General features: G+C 36.9%; 1 protein-coding gene across 21 annotated transcripts in view; it reads left to right on the top strand.

Annotated features, from left to right (window-relative positions):
* Positions 1 to 25,515, top strand: part of unc-13 — a 1,228,603-nt gene that overhangs the window by 1,176,613 nt on the left and 26,475 nt on the right. For 14 of the 21 annotated variants that reach the window (XM_067091750.1, XM_067091731.1, XM_067091742.1 and 11 more), the window contains 15 exons: positions 107 to 257; positions 519 to 677; positions 1,728 to 1,853; positions 2,045 to 2,209; positions 2,400 to 2,513; positions 2,658 to 2,728; positions 2,885 to 2,981; positions 5,719 to 5,940; positions 6,974 to 7,140; positions 7,248 to 7,524; positions 7,935 to 8,066; positions 8,655 to 8,880; positions 13,683 to 13,853; positions 17,977 to 18,069; positions 18,194 to 18,359. In XM_067091750.1, the coding sequence (XP_066947851.1) occupies positions 107 to 257; positions 519 to 677; positions 1,728 to 1,853; positions 2,045 to 2,209; positions 2,400 to 2,513; positions 2,658 to 2,728; positions 2,885 to 2,981; positions 5,719 to 5,940; positions 6,974 to 7,140; positions 7,248 to 7,524; positions 7,935 to 8,066; positions 8,655 to 8,880; positions 13,683 to 13,853; positions 17,977 to 18,069; positions 18,194 to 18,359 (2,337 nt within the window). The remainder of the gene's footprint in view (positions 1 to 106; positions 258 to 518; positions 678 to 1,727; positions 1,854 to 2,044; positions 2,210 to 2,399; positions 2,514 to 2,657; positions 2,729 to 2,884; positions 2,982 to 5,718; positions 5,941 to 6,973; positions 7,141 to 7,247; positions 7,525 to 7,934; positions 8,067 to 8,654; positions 8,881 to 13,682; positions 13,854 to 17,976; positions 18,070 to 18,193; positions 18,360 to 25,515) is intronic. The other 7 variants (XM_067091652.1, XM_067091701.1, XM_067091670.1 and 4 more) reach the window with 3 other exon arrangements.

Raw genomic sequence — 25,515 nt, 5'->3', positions numbered from 1 at the left:
AAACATTTTTTCACCCATTTTATGGTAATTTTTACAGTACTCAGTATCACACTGTTTACGCAGCAATCAATAAATCTTCCTAACTTGTATTTTTCCTTCGGCTCAGGCATTTCCATTGCCTCTCGACCAAGTACCTGTGCCCAGGCGTGCCAGCTGTGATGTCCACTCTTTTGGCTAATATTAACGCCTTCTATGCACACACTACTGCTTCTTCCGCTGTCTCGGCCTCAGACAGATTTGCTGCTTCAAATTTTGGTGTAAGTGTTGGGAGTCCAGTAACTCCCAAACTACTTTAATTTCCTCCAGATCCTTGATCAAATGTTCAGGTGAAAGTTGCAGAATTCCTTGAGCAATATATATATATAATATATATATATATATATATATATATATATATATATATATATATATATATATATATATATATATATATATATATATATATATATATATATATATATATATATATATATATATATATATATATATATATATATAATTTTTTGTTTTGGTTACAGAAAGAGAAATTCGTGAAGCTGCTGGATCAACTACACAATTCCTTGCGAATTGACTTATCTATGTATCGTAACAACTTCCCAGCCAGTTCAAATGAGAAACTTCAAGACTTGAAGTCAACTGTCGACCTTTTAACATCCATTACTTTCTTCAGAATGAAAGTAAGTGCCATTCTAGACTTTTTACCGTATCAGCTCCCTTCCTTGAAAACCTTTCCATATAAATCAGTTTTATTTCTCTTTTCTTTAAAATTTAAGGTGCATGATAGTGAAAAAAAAAGAATATAGCTGATGTAGAAAAAAAATATGCTTATGTTGAAAGTCATCATTTTAAACAAGAAGAGATAGATCTATTTCGTTTGTATGAAGTGGATACAATATATTGACTCAGAAGAAAGGGCAGTAATTAATTTTCATTTAAACGCCAATCGGGGTTGCTTTTAGGAAGGCTCTTACTATGAAAAATTGTTGTTTTTACTTCATTTACCTACACAGGTATCATCACCTGATTCATAATCTTCGGAAGAGTTTAATGATTAAATAAGCATAAATGGTTGAATTTCAGGTGGTTTTGTAAAGCAAACTCACGAGAAGCGATCAGTGCCTCGGTGAATTACTGTTCTACGCACGATCTGAGTAAATGGTTCCCAAAATGTTTGTCATCTGTGGATTATTCACAATTTTGCCAGTGTCTCAGGACTTGAAAATAATTCTCAGTTTTTTTTTACGTCCTGGCTGAAACCAAAACTGTAATTCTTGTAAATTACGCTAGCTGTATGAACAACCGTCATGCTTAGGAACATAAGAGTCCTTATAACCGAAATGACAAGCATTTCATGAGGAAGATATTTTTTCTTGCCAACAAAGAAAGATTACAAGAGACTTAGATTTTTCTTGTATGACGTATTTATTGATGGTACATGTTTACATGCACAGTGTCTATTATCATTCGTTATATTCTTATCAAATTGTTTTTTCATTTTCGTAGGTAATATTTTGTTTCAGATTGTTACCTTCAATACTTATTTTGGCACAGCAGGATTTAATTTCTTGGTTTGTTTAGCAAATACGCAAATGCGGTTTTCTTTTCCTTAAAATTGTCTAATTGTCATTTTTCTGATTGAATTAAGCGTATGTGCTTTTAGTAATACTGCCGTGACTACTGTTTAGCTAGGTTATTCCTGACTTTTAACTCGTCTTCTCTGTGAACAGGTGCAAGAATTGTCATCACCACCAAGAGCTAGCGTAGTTGTTAAGGACTGCGCAATTGCTTGTCTCCGATCAACCTACCAGTTCCTCTTTGAAAACTGCTATGAACTATATGATAGAGAGTTTCAGGTGGGAATATTTCGATTTTTCTCTAGTTGTATATCGTACCCTACCATTTGAAAATTATATATTCCCCTCACTGATAATGTCATCTGGAAATAAATTTTAGTGAATGTTTATTCCTGTATCTATTATTTATTGATGGGGCTTGTAAATAATTTTTTAAGGATGAGTCCATTGCTGTTTGTGTTTTTTACCAGGTGGATCCTTCAGAGAAGAAAGAAGGTGGGGAACAAGGCCCTCGATTGGAGAGTGTTGATTTCTGGCACAAGCTGATCGCACTCATTGTCTCTGTCATCGAGGAAGACAAGAACAGTTATGCCCCTGTCCTGAACCAGTTCCCACAAGAGTTCAATATTGGACAGGTAACCTAATCAGTTCATTTGCAGCTTGCTCTGAAATATGGTATAAAAAGCATCCTTCCATAGTTAAATGCGAGTTCTTTGGCGGACTCTCTTTAATAAGCATTTAGTTAATGGTACATAAGAGACATGCTTAATGGAATACACATAGAACAGCAGCAGTTAATAAAATGCTCCTTTCTATCTCCCATAGCTCTCAGCTTCCACAATGTGGAGTATGTTTGCTGTCGACATCAAGTATGCTCTTGAGGAACACGAACAACATCGCTTGTGCAAGAGCAGTGAATACATGAATTTACATTTCAAGGTCAGCCATTTTTAACTCCCATGCTACCTCAGTTATTTTTTGTAACATTGAAATTTCGCCCTTGCCTTATGTCACTTGTCACCTCATTTATTAGAATTACTACATGAATCAAACTATGTCTTATCATTGTCTGTACCCTTCCAGGTAAAATGGCTCTACAATAACTACGTGAAGGATGTACCTCCCTACAAAGATCAAGTGCCTGAGTACCCTGCGTAAGTGCAAGATTGTACACCACACCAATTCACTGAATACCGATAATGTCATTATTAAATGGGTAAAAGTGCATTTATGAGGTAGCAATAAATTTTGAAATGCACATTTGGTAATTGTGTAATAATTCTTTTTGATGAAATTTACGTTTCCACCAGGTGGTTCGAGCCATTTGTTATGCAGTGGCTAAACGAGAATGACGATGTGTCGCTCGAGTATCTCAATGGTGCCTTCCAGAGAGATAAGAAGGATGAGGTAAGCCATGTACCTAATCAAGTGTTCATGCATTGTACAAACCTCGTAATTTACTTATACACTGTACTTGAAGACGAGAAGGATGTAGTCAGTAACTAAAGTTATTTAGTAGATGAAAAGAGTTCATGAATTCTTATCTCATGTGTGTATTTGTCTCAGAGTTGCTAGAGGGCTAGCTGCTATAAGTGTACTGGCTGATCAAGGCTGTTATTTGTGAATATGCTAGGTGTTTTATTGTTAGAAACGGTATTGAAAAAGGTGTGGAGTCCTTGTTCAGACAACTTGAAGACCCCCAAGAAAAATCTTATTACAGTTCTTCCTCCTCTCCTGACTGTTGCAACTCCAGTGGAGGATGTCTGCAAACAGCTTGGAGGACATTGCAGGCTATCCAAGCAAATCCTTGGGTAGTTCTCAGCCTTTAAGGATGTTACAGGCTTACAAGGAATTTGCCTTTAGCGATGCTGGGCAACTAGTTTCTCATATCCACAAGCTGGGACAATGTGGTGACCAAAATAAATTAGGGGATTGGTTCTCCAACCATCCTGGCCTGCAGTGTACCTTAGTCTTTGAATAAGCAGGATGGCCCCCGTAGGGGAGGGGGTTTGGTTAGTGCACATCATTTAGTGCACTGTAGGTATTAATAAAAGGTGCTTTCAGGTGCCCTTCGACCCCAAGGTGCACTCTTTTTAGCCTTTTACTTTACCTCCATTATCACTTCCTTTCTTTCATCTTGCTGTCCGTCTCTATTGCTGCTTTGTAGAATTGGGCTTCCTCCCAATTTCACCTTTAGATCCTTGTGCTTCATCTCATTTATTTTCTAGATCTCCTCATCTTGCTCTCCAACCATTCCAACTTCCTTATTTCACTATTTTAAGTGCTGAATAGCTGAAAGTGCTTGTCCTTGGCTTTATAACCTAATTTTCATGATTCATTCATTCATTAAATATGAGACACTGGATATACATATTCCTACCCAGAACAAAAAATGAAATCATTTTGAGGAGTTTTATTAAAGGGCCTGATGAACCTATGGAATAACTTTGTAAAAGGATAGCCCCTGAAAATATCTTTCTTCATGTCCTTTGCAGTGCTATTATTGTCAGGAAGTTACAGAGCTGCCATACTTACCAATGGATGGTCGTTAGATGGCCTGCCCTTCCTGCCGTACTTATAACAAGGAACTGTATCCCAGGAAAGCTGATGATGTCATAGCATGTTTCAATTTTCCAGCTTTGTCAGTTTTTGTAAGATGGGTTGATAACACCCTTTTGTGCTTCTAAGTCATGAAGAAAACCTGGAGGGGAATGATTGAAGACCTGGGTACTCACAACATCTTGTGTTCATAAATGCAAAACAAGTAGAGCTCTTAAGAAACCACATCCAAATGGCTGAGAGAAATTATCTGAAGAGACTGTAATATGATTAGGGATCAAGACTACTCACGAAAGTCATTGTTCATGATGTCAGACCTTCTCTTTGCAAGTTCAGTTTGAAAGGAATTTTTTGTCGTTCAGCTTGTTAATACCGGTTGTTGAAGTGGCTAATCAAGTTTTTCGGGCAATTAGCAAACTCCATTATCACGTACCCTTCCCATCCTCCACTTTCTCTCTCATTAATCACTTGGTGACTAACTCAGTTTGCCCACAGCAATAGGATTTTTGTTCTTGCTGAGCAATGCAGGTTCACAGTCTTTTCCCAGTTTTTATAGTATTTTACTTATTAAATGGCGAAGAACATTAAGGAAGCTCAAGACCCGTGGAGAAGCCATGGATGTACAATGATTATAGGAAATTAGTAGAAACTACGGCAATCTCTAGTCAGAAAAGAAGCTAAAATTTTTCCATATATGTTTTCTTGAGTATCAAGCCAGCATAAAGTCAGTGCATGGTTGCACGAAACCTTTGAATATTTTTATTTATTTTAAGCTAGAACAACCTATTATTGGGGTTACCCACCTGCCCCTTCCAAATGGTACTGTGCAATAAGTTGCTCGAGTTCATCACGGAAGCAAGTGATAAGATGTAGTAGGAAATGTGGCAACCTAGTGGTGAGAGAACATTTACCTTGTAAAATTAATAAATACGTACTGTAATCCTTTTGTTTGTTAGATTACTCATATCTTGACCAGTTGTGCATTCTAGTTTTTTTTATACTATTAATCATTGAAAGTAGAAAGAAGTTACTTTACTATAAGAAAATTAACTAGAAGATTGTTGAGATGCCAGTGCTGTACTGCTATATCTTAAAGGTAATGATATATTTTAAATGTAAGAGGTCTACTGTAATATACAAGTTAGTGAATCACATTTTTATAAAATCCCATACACTTACAGGATGTTTGCTTAGAATTATTTTTAGAAAAATTTGAGCACATTCCTAATTTTTGAATCTTTCTGTTCCTTGAGGGAAAGAAATGAACTAGCAGAATATTATGCTTAATCCTGTGAATGCTTTATCCTGTGAATGCTTTCTTACAGTAAGCTTAATTTAGGGTGATAACTTACTACTGCAAATTGGCAATGTGAGTTTTGGGACTGAAATTATTTTCAACATCTTTTGCTGATCTGACTTGAGTAGACTGATACCAGACATGAATGAAAATGGCCTTTTTCATATGATTATGTTATCTGTTTATATCTCAAGGTATTTATTTTTTATTTAAAAAACAGTAGATTTACGGCTAAAGTTTCCAATTACTGTCAGTCAATACTGTACTTATTAATATTTGTCATTTCAGTTCCCTCCGAGCTCCGAGAACTCCCTCTTCTCGAACTCTGTGGTAGATGTGTTTACTCAGTTGACGCAATGCTTCGGCGTCGTTTCCAAGTTAGAATGCCCTGACCCAGAGATCTGGAAGAGATTCATGAAAAGATTTGCCAAGACAATAGTAAAGGTGCTCTTAGCTTATGCTGATATTTGCAAACAAGAGTTCCCCAATTATGTGACTGACGAAAAGAAGGTGAGTTTTATTTGTACAAAAAAAAATTGACATAAAAGTTCTTGACATATGAATAAGTTCTTCAGGGGAGTAGGAGTTATTCTTATTGATCATATATATTTGAAGAATACACGAGGAATGAAAATTATTTAAAGAGCACAGTACAAAATTTTCATATTTAACTGGCAGTGGGTAAGCTTAAGTACTTTAAAGTAAACATATGTGCTGTATATGGAAATTAAGGTTACTTTCAGGTTTGCACTACTCTAAGAAGGGCAACTTGAAAACTAACTTTACTTTTTTTTTTATTCACACCAGTACTTGATGCTTTTGTAGTGTTTGTTACAAAAATCAGTATGAACCTTGCGGATTTGTTAATTTTGTCTTCCAAGCAAAGAGAAACAGTCATGGAATCATATACCGTACAGTATACAAATTCAGTACCCTTTAAAATAAAGTGTCACACTCCAGACACACAATATCAGTGTGGACGACGTAATGCAATATAAAATCCCAAAATTAACATTCTAATTAGGATTATACCATTGGTATCTGCATAGATTTTGTTATAAAATGTGGGTTTACATTTATAGCCGATGTTTAATTTCTTGTATACATCCCTATACTACATATTTACAAAATAGCCTATAGTAGTTGTCCGTTACTTCGGTTGACATAAGATAATTTTATTTTGCTAAAACTTAAGCAAAAAATACAGATTTCTTTAAAAACTTATATCACACAGTAAATTTTTTTCTAATAATTAGATTGCCTTTGTTTCCCAACATGAATATATAAACCAAGTTTTGAGGAAATATCTTTGTGAACTTAAGAAAATAGATTACATGCATTCAGTATTTCAATCATTTACAATGTATCTGTATATTTAATTGGTATGAGATGTATTTGATTTTTAGTTAGAATTGGTTGTTCGTAGTATAAAGTTTTAATGACAAAACTGGATGCAGTTTATTTAAAACAAGGCATATCACCGGTTTCAAAACCTATGCACTGTGCAAACAATTTCTTCCATAATTTTCCCGACTTGTTCCAGGCTTGCATCCTCATGAATAACATTCAGCAATTGAGGGTGCAGTTGGAGAAAATGTACGAGAAGATGGGAGGTGAAAAGTTAGAGGAGGATGTGGCTGCTATCCTCAATGAACTGCAGGGATCCCTTAACACTGTATTAGATGAGCTCGCACATAAATTCGCCAAGAGGTATGCTATTGCTATTTACTGGTACCGAAATACAATATGAAATTCAATGACTAATAATTAATGCTTTTCCCCACACAAAACAACCATTAATCATTATTTCTCTTCAGTCTCGAGGTACGAATAGCAGTCAAGGTGAAGGAAATGGGAGATAAATTAGCTGCTGTCAAAGGAACGGGCCAGGTACAGCCTTCACAGAGAAATGCAATAGCCATAGAGGCTGATGAAGTACTTGTGCCTCTGATGGATCTTCTAGAGGACTCACTATCCCTCTATGCTCAGTCTTGTGAGAAAACAGTGCTCAAACGACTTCTTAAGGAGTTGTGGAAGATAGTCATGACCACAATGGAGAAAACGGTTGTGTTGCCACCCATGACAGACAAGGCGGTATGTTTCTTTTTCTAATAGTTATCCTTTTCAGTGAGGCTGGTATTTATATGATCTCTCAGTCACTACTTCTCAGAATCTATTCTTGTTATTTTTCTAAATAATGTGTAGAGTCATAATATTACTTTTCCCTATTAAGACCAATCATTACATGAAGGAAGTACATTTTCTTTTTGTAGAATATAAATATTAATAAAGATTTTAACAGAAATTTGGGAATTAATTTATTACAGATTCTTGGGAATTAATTTACAACTGTAAAATTATACATATTAGGTAATATTTGTTGTACACCTTGCACTGCTCACCTGTGCTTGAAAGTCCCAGTAGTACTACATTATTCTTATAAAACTGTTAGCATGTTATTTTGTACTTGACCATAAGTTTTCCTTCACGCACGCTGCCTATAGATGATGCTCAAAAACCTTACGGACAATGCAAAGAACCTTGCAGCAAATGCCAAAATTGAGGACATGTCACGACTCATCAAGAGTCAGTTCGCTGGTGGCAAGGATGTCAAGAATGCTGTCTCCAACATTATGGTCAGGAATGGTGGCCCCTTAGATGGGCTATCTTTCCTCTTTGTTCTCATTTATTATTTGTTACAGTATTTTTTTGTGGGGTAGGGTGCTCGTAGCTTTTCTTCACATTTCAGTCAAGCAAATTCTGCACACATGTTTGTTTTGTAAGTTAACAAACATAATGGCAGTTATTTTCCAGATCAGTAATTTAATTCATCTAATATTTTGGAAAAAGATAATAATTGTTATGGTATTTGTATAGTTTTATTTTTTCCTCTGTATATATATATACATATATCTTGTAAATTCTTTAATATTAAAGGGTAGTATATTATATCTGGGGGGTTTTTATTTGTTATTATAGATTTTATAGTAGAGTATCTATGCTATACAGTTAGTTTTGTTGTTTTTCAAAATTGAATTGAGATTTTGTTTGTTGTAAATGTATTTTTAGTGTTTGGGGGAAAATAAGCTCGATTCATTGGTAATGGTATTAGATCATAAACTTCCTATTAAAAAATAACATTTTGATAATCAGGAAACAGAATAATGCTATTTTTTGTACTTATTTGAAGTACATTGCTCATTGCAAATCTTGCTAACCCACAGGACATATCGAAGGACTTTGAGCGTAACCTTACACCTAAACAGTGCGCTGTACTTGAAGCAGCTCTTGATACCATCAAGCAGTACTTCCATGCTGGAGGAAATGGCCTTAAAAAGAACTTCCTCGACAAATCACCAGAACTCAAGTCACTTAACTATGCCTTGTCATTATACACGCAGACCACTGATACGCTCATCAAGACATTTGTTACAACACAGACCAATCAAGGTAGGTCTCTTCAAGAAAGATTTGACCGAGTTTGTATGTCAAACAACAGTGGAGAAATTCTTTATTATTTGATGGAGTAACTATCAGATGCAAATGGTTATTTATTGTCTCAAACATTTCGGTTTCTAAGTGTGCATGGGTGGTTTATAGTATAATGTTCTTTCACCAAAGATCAATACTTAGCTTTCACTATCATGTTTCAGTTCTTCCATATCTTTTATTCAACACGTTTTCAGCCTTTAAATTGTCTTTCTTGAAAAACTTGTGATTGCAACATTTGTGACCAGACATTGCCATTACCAGGAAAACATTGGAGCCTTTGTTTTAAAGTTCTTAAAATGAATGTTTTTTTTTTCTAACTGAATCAGATTGCAGCTATATGTACACGAAACAAACGAAAGCAAAAACCCTGTACAGTACAAGTATTCACAGCTCAACAAAACACTTCTTTGAAGAGCATGTCCAATACTCAGCACCTACTGGCTTCAACCACTGCTGTGTCTTTTCTTAGCTTGCCGGCTCATTGCTTCTTGCTGCGATATACCTATACTTGAGTGCCCTACAGGAGGTACACTGCCACATTAGGCTCAATATAGAACATCTGTTCAAAACTTCATTCATCACAAAAATACAAACAAGTTTCATTTTCAATTTATCTTTTCGTTTATTTTATTTATGTGATAAGGGTTGTCATTTCTCTGTGTCTCACATGTAAGAGTGAACATTGAATGGTAGTGTATATGAGTAGATTATTTCTTCTAAAAATGTATAAAAGATAACACATATGTAACTGAAAATTTAGCCCTTTCAGTTTATTTACTTCTTTAATTCTTGTAATGCCTCTGAGTTGTATCCTTGTATCATTTATGTTTATCTTTTTACCTTTTATTAAATATAGGAACATAGTCTTCACATTTGGCATACACTTCCTGTTACAGTCCTATACCTTAGAATAGCGAATGATACATATTGTTGGTAACTGAAACATAAAATTTACACCAGAAATAACAAAGTAAACAATTGTTTAGCCTAATTTATATCGGATGTTGTGAGACTTACGTCTAACCTAATTCCTGATTTGTTAAAGTGCAGATTAATTCTGTGGGGAAAATCATGCAGCAAGACTTGTTCATCAAAGTCTGTGCATGAATATAAGTAACATGGGGCATGTAGAAATTTGGAGCCATCATGATTTGTAAGTTTTGCGTAAATACTATATGTTAAGTTTGTTAAGACAAGGTAAACTAAGAGTACATTAGTCAGATGCTATTGATCAGTTTTGTTGCCATACAAGACACCCTAAGGTTATGTACCACAAAAATTGACCAAACATACATCTTTTTATCAAAGCTGTTGACACTTCATTGGAGCCTGAATTACAGTAAAATACCTTAGAATGGTATACAGTATAATGCTTCATTATTAAAACTCGTGCTCATAACCAGTATATGTTGCATATGATCACAAGTAATCTAGTCTTAATCTTACAGGTACTCTGAGCTAGGTTGGTTGTACTTATGAGTGGATGAGTGGCATTATCAGAAATTATTTGGTATAGTCTTAAATATGGATCATTGTGAATAGGTATACTGTATTGAGTAATTGTAAACCAATTATTAAGTTGCTTTTTCAGTAAAGTTGTGGAGGTGTATGTACTTGTCTGACAGGTATATAATTCAGTTTATTGTATGAAGCAAATTTTTTTGCATTAAAATAAGTTTTAAATCAGTTAAGTCACATTTATAAATTATAGGCTTAGGTTTGTGCTTGTATATTTCTTTAAATGCTGTTAACTATTTAATTATTTATATATATATATATATATATATATATATATATATATATATATATATATATATATATATATATATATATATATATATATATATATATACACATATATATATATATATATATATATATATATATATATATATATATATATATATATATATATATATATATATATATATATATATATATATATATATATATATATATATATATATATATATATATATATATACATACATACAGTATATAGATAATATATATATATATATATATATATATATATATATATATATATATATATATATATATATGAACAACTGAGCAGAACAGAATGCTGTTAAGAGTTTAAGGTAATGGTTTAAATTTGAGAATGGTTGTGGAAACAAATGTTAAGGGTTTAAAGAAGGAAGTAAAATACTGCGCAAAGGAATGAAGAAGGAATTGAACAATAGTCCGAGTATGTGATTATGGAGTGTAGTGTGTCTTGATGATGGAATGGCTGCAAAGAAATTTAAGAAGCGCTCGCAGGAAAAGGTGAAAGGAAAGATCGTAGACCCTGAGCTTTCGTCTTTATTTCAAGACTTGATCACATGCCAGCGCTTCTTATATTTATAGCCCACGGGACCATTGTGGCATTGGATGTTTAAGAAAATTAGTAAGGATGATTACAAGGGTCACTAAGGTTTAAAGTTTTTAGAGTACCCTTGAAGAGTTTGATTGAGAAAGTAAGACAGAGAACAGAAATATGAATAACCATCAACTGTTTACGTTAGAAAGCAGGTGTGTGAGATGTTTGAAAATAAGGGGAAATCTGTCTTTTCTAAGAGTCACCAAAGAAAGTTTGCGAATTGACAGAAATACAGTGTGGAGGTGTGTGAAGTGTGTAAAGCGTAGTTCGTTAAGAGCATTTACAAGTTTTCTTGATGAAACTAAAGTTTGTTTAAGAATATGGAAGAGTTTTATAGAGAGAAAGGATTTGTATTAAAAGTGGATCTTAGAAAATTTTTTGAAGGTCTCCACAACAATTTCTTTATATGAATTATGTTAACAGAAGTTTAAAAAAATAGGGGCTCTGGGCATAGTTTACAAGTATACTTTGTTAATTGGTGATATTGAAGTGAAGTTAAAAGGCTGGTGAGAGTTTAAAATTGTTTATATGTGAAAAAATTTTAAATTAATGCTAGCAAGAGTAAAGTTAAGTGGAGTGAACAATGAATCCAAAAAGATAGAGCATCCTGTTAGTGAGAATGCCAAAGAATGGAAGTTGTTGACTTGTTTAAAGTATTTAAGGCTGTATGGTACAGTTAATGATAGGATAAATGAAGAGGTGAGTGACAGCACAGATGTAGTAGCAAGAGAAGTACAGCAGTGTGAGTTATGCTGAAAGTTTGAAAGAGGGGAAGAGTGCCTAAAAAAGGTGGGGATGTTTGAAGAGACAGTTGAACCAACTCTACTTCATATAAGCTGCAACTTGGAGCTGTGCTGCACCTAATGCTGTGCTCGCCCTGAAATTGCTGCAGAAACTCTCTAGAAATTGAATGGAAAATAAAGAGAAAATAAAGAAAGTAGGTAAAACCAGTGAAATGAATTGTCTGTGTAGTGTGTGGAGAATGCCAACAAGTTGTATGATAAGTTTTGGTAGGAAGGAGAAGCGGGACATAAAGGAAGTGCTTGGTCTGTGGGGTGACAGAATGTCAACGTTGATGGCCTTTAATATCCAAAAAGTCCAAGAGTGCACAAGTGCCGCAGTGTTTTTAGTGAAGTGGATGACGTGTGCGAGTTTTTGGCTCAAAATAATATATTCAGTAGTCAACAAATGCATGATGAAATGGCAGTTGTTTTATTTCTCTGCAGATACTCTTTTAGGGAAAAACAGCTGATTGGGAATGTGTGTGTATGTATGTGTGTGTAAATGTGTGTGTATATATATATATATATATATATATATATATATATATATATATATATATATATATATATATATATATATATATATACTCTGTACACTTATACTGTATATATATATATATATAAAAATACAATTTTATCATTATTTTTGTGACTAGGGAGGTGTGCTGTTAAATGTCTTAGGTTTAATTTTATTGTGTTTTTGTGATGCTATCTCTTAGTAATACTGAATACCAAATGTTGAACTACTGGCAGTTTACCTTCCTTTCTTTTTTTAAAATCCATGTATGATTTATTATGTGTATGGTGAACCTTACGGATACCCAGAGAGAAAGGTTTAGGTTCACTTTTTATGTATGGTATTTTCAACCATAAATTGGTGGTGGCTTTATAAGGTAAGCAGAGAAGGGTAGCAGATTAAAGTCAACAAATCTATTAAAAACTCATTGATTCCTTTAATACCGATACTAAAGAATCGCTCCTTTGAGTTATGCATATATATTCCAACAGTGATTTTTGTAATAAAATGAAGAATGTTTGGACAAAATCAAGTGTGTTCACATAAGAGCAAAATTAACTATAAAAAAAGTATTAAGTCTTATGTTGATATTTCAACATTTCAGTACATTTAACTTTGGTAAGAGTATTTATTTGTGACTGAGATAAGCATAAGCTTTCTAATTTCATGGATTTTTTTTGGTGATTTACTTACTTTCATGCATGGATGTAAATATGTAAGCATATACTGTATACTCTCTTTGGGTATATGGTGCCAGTTTGAATGTACATGTGAAGTTACATTTATTCATGGAAGTCTTGTGGGCTTGGAAAATGACGTATTAAAAGTCATCTTTATAAGATTCCATCAGTAAATTCATGCAATGCAAAACCCCCATCTGTTTTATATTTACCGATAAAGCCACTATCAGTTGAAGACAGACTGACCTAAAAAGACTTAATTGAAAGAGGGAGTGGTTAAATAAATTAGCTCTTAGGGGGAAGAATCAGGACGCGAGAGAGTCTGAGAGAATCGGAGGTCTGGATTTCTGGAGAGTATCTTCTTCCCCTGATGATTGAATCCCCCTTTTCCCCTGATAAAGTTCCTGCGAACGACAGTAGGTTTCCGGGTAAAACCAAGAAAAAAGCAAAGGAACAGGTGCCAATGGATGAGGAGGAGGAAGAAGAAGAAGAAGCGGAAGCAGAAGACGATACCGACGATCCCGTTAAAGCTAAGACAGTCAGAAAGAAACTGAGTTTGAGCGATAAGCGAGGTAATAGTCACTTTGGGGAGAGAGAATGAGAAAGAGAGTGAGGGAGAGTGCAGGTTCTAATAACATGCATCCTCGAGGAAGGTCTCTCACCTCCTCTACGCCTCCTCCTCCTCCTCCTCCTAGCGAGTAGCGTCTTTAGAAAGAAAAAGAATAACACATAGTCAGCTTTGGGTTCGTAAATCATATCCTCTCAGATGGAATTCATGTGCAAGGATAACAGAAACTGTTCATTTATAAGGATGTTTTATTTTTAGCATATTTTGTAGAAATTACCCATTTGGGAATAGCCATGACACCCCTGAGAGATATTACAAAAAAGAACAAAAATTGCTCAAGATCAAAGGGAATATTTTATGTAATAGCAATTCTGTAATGTTTTGCTTGCTTTGTCTTCAAACCTTGTTTGTTGAGAAATTTTGTAAATTCCTTGTTTCTTGAGCGGGCAAGTCATTTTAGTTTACGAACTCAGCCTTAGAGAGAATGACATAATTTCATCTTGTGAGGACCATAGCATCCAATATATATGATATATACATACTTTTATATCCTGGAGTTTGCATCATACATGTATAGATACATTGCATATGTATGTATACTGTACTGTAAATGCTGTGTGTATAAACATATATAGATGCTAATATATATATATATATTATATATATATATATATATATATATATATATATATATATATATATATATATAATTATATAATATATATGTGTTTACATATATGTATGTGTATGAGTATATACAGTATATGTATGAGTATATATATTATATATATATATACATATATATATATATATATATATATATATATATATATATATATATATATATATATATATATATATATAAATTATTAAATTTAGCATCTTGTGACTCAAAACTTCTGCAGCTTTTCCCTATGAGTCTCTGCATGGATACTGAGCGGGAATGCAGTAAACTGTTTTACAAAAATACTGAAAGTGTCAAAATTTTTGGTATATAGTAGTGTCTCTTAGAAGTAATATTGGGGCCCCCTAATGTTATGGAGTAGCATAACATCTTTTAAAATATATGGTAGATATTAGTCTAGTTTTCTTGCCGTTAGTGTTCTTGCCAGCCACTGTGATGTGATAATACCCTATATGGTTTTGTTTTGTTTAGTTTGGTGGGGGTTCTATGGCAGTAAATATAGGCACCCAATATCATTGTAACCATAGGTGAGTGCTGAGCATTACTTTCAGCCAGTCACTGTTAGTTTAAATGATATTGGCTGTGGATTGTCAGCTCCAAAAAAAGACAATAGTTTTCTCTACCCTGGGTAAGCTGAGCCTAACTGAAAGACTTATCTTACTTGCAGTCTAGTTTGCACCTTGTTTCCACTTTCTTCAAACCCATTGTAGATAACACAAAGTGCCTTACTTTTGCATGCCAAAGCTGTTTTTGACTCCAGTTCAAAATATGACAGCAGCCCTTAGTAATTCTTACAGACTATAGTACCGCTTGTTAGTTCCAAACATTATTGAATACTTTATTCATTATAGTTTTAACTTATTAAACTGACCCTTGCAGGATTACTTGTTATTCACCAAGTCTTTTAATCCAAATTGTGATATTTTCATTTGATCATACATAACACTTCTTGTGAAATGCAGTGAATTAGGAGGAAAGGAATTTTCAATTGTTCTGTTTTTGATTTCTAAGGAACTTGGTTCAATAGTAATATTGTATACGGTAATGACATGTACAACTCTTTAGAGTTAAATTTTACTGACTTTGCATGTTCAAGAAATTTCGACAATAGCTGTAACAAAATTTCATCAACCAGTCTAGCAATTTAAGTACAGTATAACACAGATATATTGAGAGCAGCCGTACACTAGTGTACCTAGTGGGAGTTAAAGATCTTCATGTGGCAGTGAAATTCATCAGGCAAATAAATTGTGGAGTACATCAGATATTTTGCAGACTGATGGAATTCTGACTCAGATATATCTTTAAACGAAGCATCATACTGAAAATTATTTGATTAGGTATGATTCACTCTATTTCATCAGTCAGATGTAGTACCTTGAGTTCACGCAGTGAAACAAGACTTAAGAGAATCTGAAGATGTTATATTCTTGATCAGTACAGTCAACACTTTTAACGTAACACTCCTAGATAAAAGTTTGTTTTCCAAGCACTGTATATTTATGCAATATTTAAAATATATTTTCAGTGGAGGAAAAAATACATTTCAGATGAATTTTGGTTAACAGAAAATATAATTTTTTTATTCACTTATATTGGTCTATTTACTTCTTATGGTTGCTCATTTCTGTTTTCTTTAGCAAATGTAGACGTCAAGACAGTCAAATCAACTTTTTAAATATTTGTGAATTACAGCATGCATAATTCCTTTGCTCTTATCGGTTGTCAGTCCATATGAGAAACTCAGCCTAACACCATGCTAAGTTCCATAAGAATTGATTTCTGAGATTACAATGCCCTAATGGTGAATATGTTTTCAGTAAAGTTTTCTTGTAGAAACCGAAGTGCTTTGATAAAAAAAAAAAATTAAACACTGGCAGATATAACATGGACCTCCTTAGCCTCAAATATTTATGGTAGGATAGCTCCCAGAATAATTAAGAGATGGAGAACTTGAAAACACCTGAACTTGCACTTAGCGAGTCTACAAATAATTATTACTGTCTAGTGTGTTTGTATTGTCATCTCAGTCAAAATTTACTTTTTAAAATCAAGCAGGAACTCACTTGAATTCAAGTCTCCAGTCCTGTTGTCCAGAGCTGATAATATATCTGCTGTTACATCCAGTTCAGTTTTAGATTAGCAGATTCTCCTGTAGTATTCCATCAACACCCTTAGACCTTGTATTACATCTAATATGGGAAATTTCCTTGGGGAAACTCTTCTGTTTGAAAGACTGAGGATAATGATTTTATATTGTTAGTGCTCTTCAGTTATACAGATTTTTTTAAAGTCAACTTATTTCTGTAACTTCTGTGATGCAGTAGTTAATTACCTGGGTAACTTCTCCATCAAGATACTCCTGTTCTTATATAAATTAAATCAAATTTGGAATTCTGAACGATGATTAAATGGTCATAATTATTGTGCATTGTCAAATAGCAGCCCCACCTAATAATTTGGTCAAAGAAAATGAGAAAATCAAATTGCCCAGATGGGATTAGCTTAGAATTGGCCAAATGGTATTTTTTCCAATTATTGTATTCAAAGTTTTTAATCCAACTGGCTATATTCACATATACAGTGCCCGACACTATGGAAAAGGGTTTCTAAAATGTTCGTATATTATTCCCAACTGCATTTGCGAGTATCCATTTGTGAGCTTTTTTCATTATTTCTGGTCACATGGTCATAGTACAGCCCCAAGAGTGACGCCAGTGGAACACAACTACAATGGTTATGCTTGACATTCTTTTTTATCAACTACTTATACAAGAATTGCTGTGCTGTATCTGTTGTTGTGGTCCTTATCAACAGTGTGTGGTAGTTAGTGAATGATATTGCATATGTATTACAATTGTGCATCTGTACAGAAGGCAAAACTTTTCAAAGAATGTGAAACATGATGTCTGTTTCTTTGGAAAATAATGGAATGTTATCATCATATTGTCTTGCTGTAGTATTTGTTAGCTATACTGTCTGTAGAGGATATGAAGCATGTTATGTTAATGAGCATTTGTGCAATATCAGGAGATTTAGAAATGTGTTTCATTTGTATAATCTGGGAAGCACCAGTACTTCACTCACAATTCCACTGTACTTTCTTGAGAAGATCTGAATTCGAGTTACGTGTTGAGTTTCAGCCATAATCACATTTCTCTAGCTAGATTATATATTAATATAAGTCATGCATGCATATAAATAGTTAAGCATTCTACTAAACATTCAAATACAGTTATGGGTAATTACAGATATAGCACTTTCTTCATTGAGTCCTGTTGTAATTGTCAGTGATAAATAAACCATCCAGAATTTTCAAGTATTTGAAATACTACTTTACTGTATTTAAGAATATTTCAACGAGCTTAATTTGTCATATATTTACTATAGACTGAGGAAGCAATCATGAAATACCAGAATTTAAATTGTTGCTTCCCTGCAGGTTCTACTGAGGAAGGCAGTGTTGGTGAAATTAGTGTCCAGGTTGATCTCTATACACATCCTGGTACTGGAGAACAGCGTATTAATGTTAAAGGTAGGTGCTGAATATGGTTTTACACTTCTTGATTAATTGTTTTTTGTCCAAGCACACTTGATTTACTAATGTTTTTTCAATTAATTCAAAAGATCATTTTGACTGAAGGGAAATTTTTTTTCAGTGGTTGCTGCAAATGACCTTAGATGGCTGACTACTGCTGGTGGAATGTTCAGACCATTTGTAGAAGTGAATCTCATTGGACCACATTTAGCAGACAAAAAGAGAAAGTTTGCTACAAAATCCAAATCCAACAGCTGGTCACCTAAGTACAATGAAAGTGTCCAGTTGTAAGTATTTTTCACATATTTTATTGATAAGCCAAAATAATGCATTTGTGTAGCAAATTGGTAAAAACACTAAACTGGTTTTTTTTTTTTTTAGATATCACCAAATGTACTGAAATGCATCTGTTGTTTTTCTGAACTTTTGCAATCTTTACATACCTGTCATGACTATTAGTGTCAGTATTACCAAACCTTCACAGTATCTTGAATTTTTTGCTTTTCATTAAGGTTCATTGACCAGAGCTCATTTCTTACCAAATAAAGATAGTTAAGCTTATTTTCACTGAGACTTGAGAGAAGTAATCTTTTCTGAACGTAATTGCAATTAGTACAGTGTCCCAGAAGATATTGAAGATATTGAAGTTGCAATTTTGGGCAGAAAGTCTGCCATCACATATATTTTACTTAAAAAAATTGCCCCTTTTAATTTAAGAAAAAACTTGAAAGTTTTTTATACAAATAAAAGCAACTTTGACACCAGAAAATCTCTAAAGGGTAACAATGAAAAAATTAAAGTAGATTAGATATATTTGACTTCTTTTATCCTAGACATCCCAACTTGAAATCTTTAATATGGATATACCCTTCACAAAAGGTCATCAAAGCTTGGTAACAAATTATAAGGTAGATAACTAGTGGCAGGTGAGTGAGGTGCTTTGTGACCATCCCATTCACTCAGTAAATAGTTTCACTTTCAACTTCAGCAACAGGTGCAATTGCAGGGCTGGTTAGAGGTGGGTTTTGTGTAGAGACTTCATGTTTGTATATCTAGGAAACACAAATTATCTTAAAAAGTATAAGTTTTTATTCAATTTGTATTTTTCATAACTAACAAACCTGGGGTCTTTACATATGGGGAAAATCTCAAAGAGCAGCTGGATCCGGTTTAAAAACAGAACAAGGTTTGGTGGCAGGAGTGTATCAGCCAATGGGGAGAGAGTAGGCGGACCCTGACGTCTTCTCCCCTTCGTTTACGCCGTGAACCGCTAGTTATCTTCCAGCCCAGGTGACTGTATGAGGGGTGGCTTGATGTGGGCCATTTGCATAAAGACCTCAGGTATGTTAGCTATGAAAAATAGGCGGTGACTCACTCAGTGGTCCTTTCAGTCAGATATATTCCAGGCAAGAGGAATGTAGTGGACAAGCTGAGTCATCAGGGTCAAGTGTTGGGGACAGAGTGGTCATTACATCCGGAGGTAGCGGAAAGGCTGTTCCGTCTGTGGGGAAGGCCAATGATAAACCTGTTCATGACCAGATACAATGAGAAATTGGAGGTGTTTTTGTCCAGTCGTCTCAGATCCTTGCGCCACGGTATTAGACGCTCTGCAACACCCTTGGGACAATCTGGATGTCTACGCCTTTCCTCCCTTTTGTCTGATTCGTCATGTAATCAACAGAGTAATGATCTACCAGAACCTCAGAATGAACCTGGTGGCTCTCTTGTGGCCACACACCGAGTGGTTTCCCGATCTCATGGCTCTGCTGACAGAGGCACCAAGGGAGATTCCCCCCTGGCACAACCTCCTTTGTCAATCACACATCAAAGAGTTTTCACCAGTCGGTAGGGTCCCTATCTCTTCACGGTTGGGGACTATCCAGTATCTTATGCGAGCAAGAGGGTTTTCTCACAAAGCAGCAAGAGAGATGTTTGGCTATCTCAGGCAATCTTCTTCAGCCATGTACCAAGGGAAATGGGCCTTCTACTGTGAATGGTGTCATCAACGGGGTTTCTCTCCGGTCAGAACTACTATTCAGCAAGTAGCTGACTTCCTCGTTTTCTTCTGTAGGGAGAAGTTACTTTCTTTGTCAGCCATTAAGGGTTACAGAGCTGCTGTAAGGCTAATTCTACATTTGAAAGGGGGTAGACCTCTCCTCCTTGTGGGAAATCTTCATGCTCCTCAGGAGTTTCAAGCAATCTTGTTCCGTGAGAGAGATAAAACCTCTTAACTGGGATTTGACACTGGTCCTTAGCAGTCTCACTCATTCACCATATGAACCCTTACGTGGTTCATCAGACAGGAATTTGACACTCAAGATGGTCTTTTTGCTGGCCTTAGCCTCATCAAAGAGAGTAGGAGAACTCCATGGCCTCTCTTTTAATGTCAAACACTCAAGGGGTTGGGGGTTGGTAGTCTTCGAATTTGTAGCTTAAGATTCAAAATCCCTTATTGCCTGATGACAGATTCGAGTCCTTCTCGTTCCCCTCCCTGACAGACTTCGTTGGTAACGATCCAGAGGAATTGCTTCTATGTCCTGTTAGGGTTCTGTTAAACTGTATAAAAAGGACTTGGCATCTCAGGCCTGAGTGTCAAAGACTCTTTATTAGCATGGCCGGAACAAGAAAGAAGTGTCCAAGAATACCATCTTTTGGCTACGTGAAGTAATTAGACAAGCGTACAGTACTTCTTCAAATGCAGATGCCAATATAGTGCGTGCAAGAGCTCATGATGTTAGGGGTTTTGGCCCTTCCAACACTTTCAGAAAGAACCTGTAGGGTCATAGGGTATTGAATGCTGGTGCATGGGTTCATCAAATGACCTTCATCTCCTTTTACCAACAGGACATTGCCCATAGGTCCTTGGACACTTTTTCCTTGGGTCCGGTGGCGGCTGCTCAATAAGTGTGTAACTCATCCACTGTGCCCCTAGCAGGACAGGATGTATCTTGCTTAAGATGTTGGGTGTGAAACTGAGAGTGAATGGGGTTGCTGGCCTTCATCCTTTCTCTTTCTTCTTCTCCCCTTTTGTCGGGCAGGGAAGAGATTTGAGCCTTCATTTGCTGGGAACTGGCTAGATACAGGTGAGTGAGCACCAATTCTGTTTTCTATATTATGATTGTTCCTACACAATATAAATTCTTGAAATAGAAGCAAGTCCTACCTTCTCTCTTACAAGGGGAGAGACAAGAGAATAAGGTCGATACCGTTGGTTTTGTTGTCTCCGACAATTACAGGTTCATTTCTTCCTAGACACAATGTAAACTGGAGTTCCCATTGTGTCAAACCCCGGATGTCTGGATGTTGAGTAATCTTTCCCTTAACAGATCAGAGGCATACAACTTCTTCCTATGCTCTAACAATTGACCAAGAAATGAACCCAGATAAGCCAAACCACCTTTAATCAATTTGTATTTTTCATAACTACAAACTTAAGGTCTTTACGTAAAGGGCCGACCTCTGCCACCCCTCATTCAGTTACCTGATCTGGAATATAACTGGTGCACCATAAGGCACAAGAGTGGGGAGAGAGGTCAGACTCTGCCTACTCTCTCCCCATTGGCTATCAACTTGCTGTCACCAACCTTGTTCTATTTTAAACTGGAGCCAGCTAGAGCTAAGAGATTTTCCCCTACGTAAAGACTTTAGGTTTGTAGTTATGAAAAATACAAATTGATTAAAAATTTGTCATTTGTTCATACACGGAACAAACCACAGGCCTTTACGTATGGGGAGACTTACTTTTGGTGGAGGCTAAAGTAAGCTTTAGAAATGACTGGTGGTTTGGCTTACCTGGGCTCACTTCCTGGTCAATTGTTACAGCATGGGAAGGAGTCATATGCCTCTGATCTATTAAGTGAAAGATTACTCAACATCCAGGCTTTGACACAATGGGAACTCCAGTCTACATTGTGTCTAGGAAGAAACAAAAAAAACCAACGGTAGCTATCAACCTTGTTCTATTGTCAATCCCTCTCTCCCCCTGTAAGAGAGAAGGTAGGACTTGCTTCTATTTCAAGAATTTGTATTGTGTAGGAACAATCATAATACAGAAAATAGAATGGGTTCTCACTCTCCTATATCTAGCCAGTTCCAGCAAATGAAGGCTCAAATCTTTCCCCTGCCCACAGGAAGAGGAGAAGCAGAAAGAGAAAGGCAGAAGACCAGAAAGAGAAAGGCAGAAGGCCAGTCACCCCATTCACTCTCACTTTCACAACCAACATTTTAAGCAAGATACAACCTGTCCCCCTAAGGACAATGGATGAGCTACACAACTTATTGAGCAGCCACTATCAGACCCAAAGAAAAAATGTCCAAGGACCTATGGGCAACGTCCCGTAGGTAGGAGGTGAAGGTCGTTTGATGAACCCACTTACCAGTCTTCAATACCCTATGAACAGACAGGTTCTTTCTGAAAGCGATGAAAGGTCCAAAGCCCCTAACATCACGAGCTCTTGCATGCACTGTATTGGCATTTGCATTTGAAGAAGTTCTGTATGCTCATCTAATTGCTTCCCGTAGCCAAAAGGAGATGGTATTCTTGGATGCTTCTTTCTTATTCCGGCCCATGCTAATAAAAAGTCTTCGACACTCAGGCCTGAGATATCGAGGCCTTTTTAGATAGCTTCACAGAACCCTAACAGGACATAGAAGAAACTCCTCTGGATCATTATCAACAAAATCTCTCAGGAAGGGGATGAGGACTCGAATCTGTCATCAGGAACCTTAGGACTTTGAGTATTAGCTACGAATTCCAGGACAAATTCAAAGGCTACCGACCCCCAACCCCTTGAGTGTTTGACATTAAAAGGGAGGCCATGAAGCTCTCCTACTCTTTTCATCGAGGCTAAGGCCAGTAAGAAAACTGTCTTGAGAGTCAAATTTCTGTCTGATGAACCCCGTAAGGGTTCATATGGTGCACAAGTGAGGCTGCTAAGGACCAGGGTCAAACCCCAGTTAGGAGGCTTCAGTTTTCTTGGGGAACAGGACTGTTCGAAACTTTTGAGGAGCATAGAGATCTCCGATGAGGAGGAAAGGTCTACCCCTTTCAGGCATAGAACTAGCCCTAGAGCAGCCCTGTAGCCCTTAATGGCTGACACAGAAAGTAGCTTCTCCCTATTGAGGAATACGAGGAAGTCAGCTACTTGCTGAACAGAAGTTCTAACCGGAGAGAAACCTCATTGACAACACCAATCACAGTAGACAGCTCATTTCCCCTGGTACATGGCTGTAGAAGATTTCCTGAGATAGCCAGACATCTCTGTTGCTGTTCTTCGAGAAAAGCCTCTTGCTCGCATGAGATACTGGATAGTCTCCAACCATGAAGGGATAGCCACCCTACTGATTGGTGGAACCTCTCGATGTGCGGTTGACAAAGGAGGTTGTGCCAGGAGGGAATTTCGGTGCCTCCGTCAGCAGGTCAGAATACCACTCAGCATCTGGCCACAAGGGAGCCACCAGGGTCATTCTGAGGTTCTGACAGATCATACCCTGTTGATTACTTGACGAGTCAGGCAAAGGGGAGGAAAGGCTTAAACGTCCAGATTGTTCCAAAGATGTTGCAAAGCATCTTCTGCAGTGGCCCAAGGATCCAGAAAGACCGAACAAAATGCCTCCAGTTTCCTGTTGTATCAGGTTGCGAAAAGATCTATCATTGGTCTTCCCCACAGATGGAACAACCTTTCCACTACCTCCAGGTGTAGTGACCACTCTTTACCCAACGCTTGACCCAGACAATTTAGCTTGTCTACCACTAGACTCCTCTTGCTGGAATGTGTCTAGCTGAAAGATCCACTGAGTAAGTCACCGCCTACTGGTGCAGTTTTACTGTCAATTCGTGAAGTTGACGGGAGACCAGTCCCCAATTTGTTGATGTGCCACCACCATGGTACTGTCTGACATTTTGAAGGGATCGAAGGTGGAGACGTCTGTGAAGAACAAGCTTCTCCAGGGACGAAAGGTAACCTAGAATGATCTGCCACTGACGTGCTGGTTATTTTTGTCTGGAAAGGAAGGACTGTACAATAGTCTTGCACTTGTCGATGCATGGATCTGAGACAAGTGCATGGATCTGATGCAAAGACCCTCACTGCCGCTGTGTCGCTAATGCCCAGGTACAGTGTTCTTTGGCTAGGGTAAGATTTGGTTTCTCCAATTTTATCACCATCCCTAAGCTTTGACAAATTGGGGTAGATGGTCTCTGTCTTGGATCATCATTACCCAAGAACTCACCAGGACCAGCCAGTTGTCGAGTGTATCTCAAGATGTGTGTCCCGTGTGAATGAGCCGAGATTGAAACCAGGGTGAACACTCATGAACACCTGTGGGGCAGTAGAGAGGCTGAAGCAAAGCACCTTGAACTGCACACTGTCTCTCCCAGAACAAAGCAAAGGAACTTGCGAGGGAAGTATGCATCCTTTAAGTCTATCGTCAGCATAAAGTCGGACTTCCTGATGGCTGCTAGAACTGTGCCGGACAGTTCATTCTTGAACCAAGTCTTCCTGATGAAAAGATTAAGGAAAGACAGGTCTATGACTGGTCTCCAAGCCCCCAGTGCCTTTGCCACTAGAAAGATCCAGCTGTAGAAACCTGGGGATCGATCCTTCATAACCTCCACAGCTCCTTTTACCATCATTACCTTCACTTCTTCTCAGAGAGCCAGATTCTTCAGCGAGCCCTGAACATGTTCTTTGATGGAATGGATAGTCAGAGAGAGGAAGGGGGAGTAGATACCCCACCCGCAGAGCATCTGCTACCCAGGTCTCCGCTCCGCGCTGCTGCCAAGTTGCCAGTGGCTTGCCAGGCACCACCAATGGCAGCGAGTGGGGAGGGGCGCCCCCTCTAGTGTTTTCCTTCTTTAGCCCTGCCTCTGCCTCCTCCCCCCTTATCTGTTAGAATGGAGCTGGAAGGGATGCTGCTGAGTTGTCTTCTTAGCAAGAGCAGGTGAAGACTGGGGGCCCCTACGAGGACCCGTCATGGCTTGAGATCTCTTAGGCGATGGGTAAGCAGCAGCCTGAGATCTAGGTCGAGTTACATTGGCACGTAAAGGACCAGAAGACTTAATAACAGCCTGGTGGACCAGATGACCATTATTGTCCGCTCTTCGTCTGTCCACTGCAGCCTCAACTTGGTCTTTAGGGAAGAGTGACAAAGATCCTAGAATTGTTCTATTCCACAGTGCCAGTGTAGAATCAGGGCCAACAAATTTGGAGATCCTAGAAAGGGCAGCATCTCTTCTCTTCAACAACCAATTAGCCCACATACCTGCTGTTGCATGAGCCAAATACGAAATAGTCTTGCTGCCGAACTGCAACAGTCTAAGAAAGGTGGCACTCTCCTCACTGTCACTAGACATGGAGGCTGAAGAAATTTTGCCAACTGTCGTTGACTACAGATCGAGCCACGAACCGCCTGGAACACTGTAGAAGCAATCAATTCCATTGT

Source organism: Macrobrachium rosenbergii, chromosome 4 (genome assembly GCF_040412425.1).
Source record: "Macrobrachium rosenbergii isolate ZJJX-2024 chromosome 4, ASM4041242v1, whole genome shotgun sequence".
NCBI lineage: Eukaryota > Metazoa > Arthropoda > Malacostraca > Decapoda > Palaemonidae > Macrobrachium > Macrobrachium rosenbergii.
The sequence above is the reverse complement of the archived record's forward strand: the minus strand, read 5'-3'. Positions and strand labels throughout refer to the sequence as shown.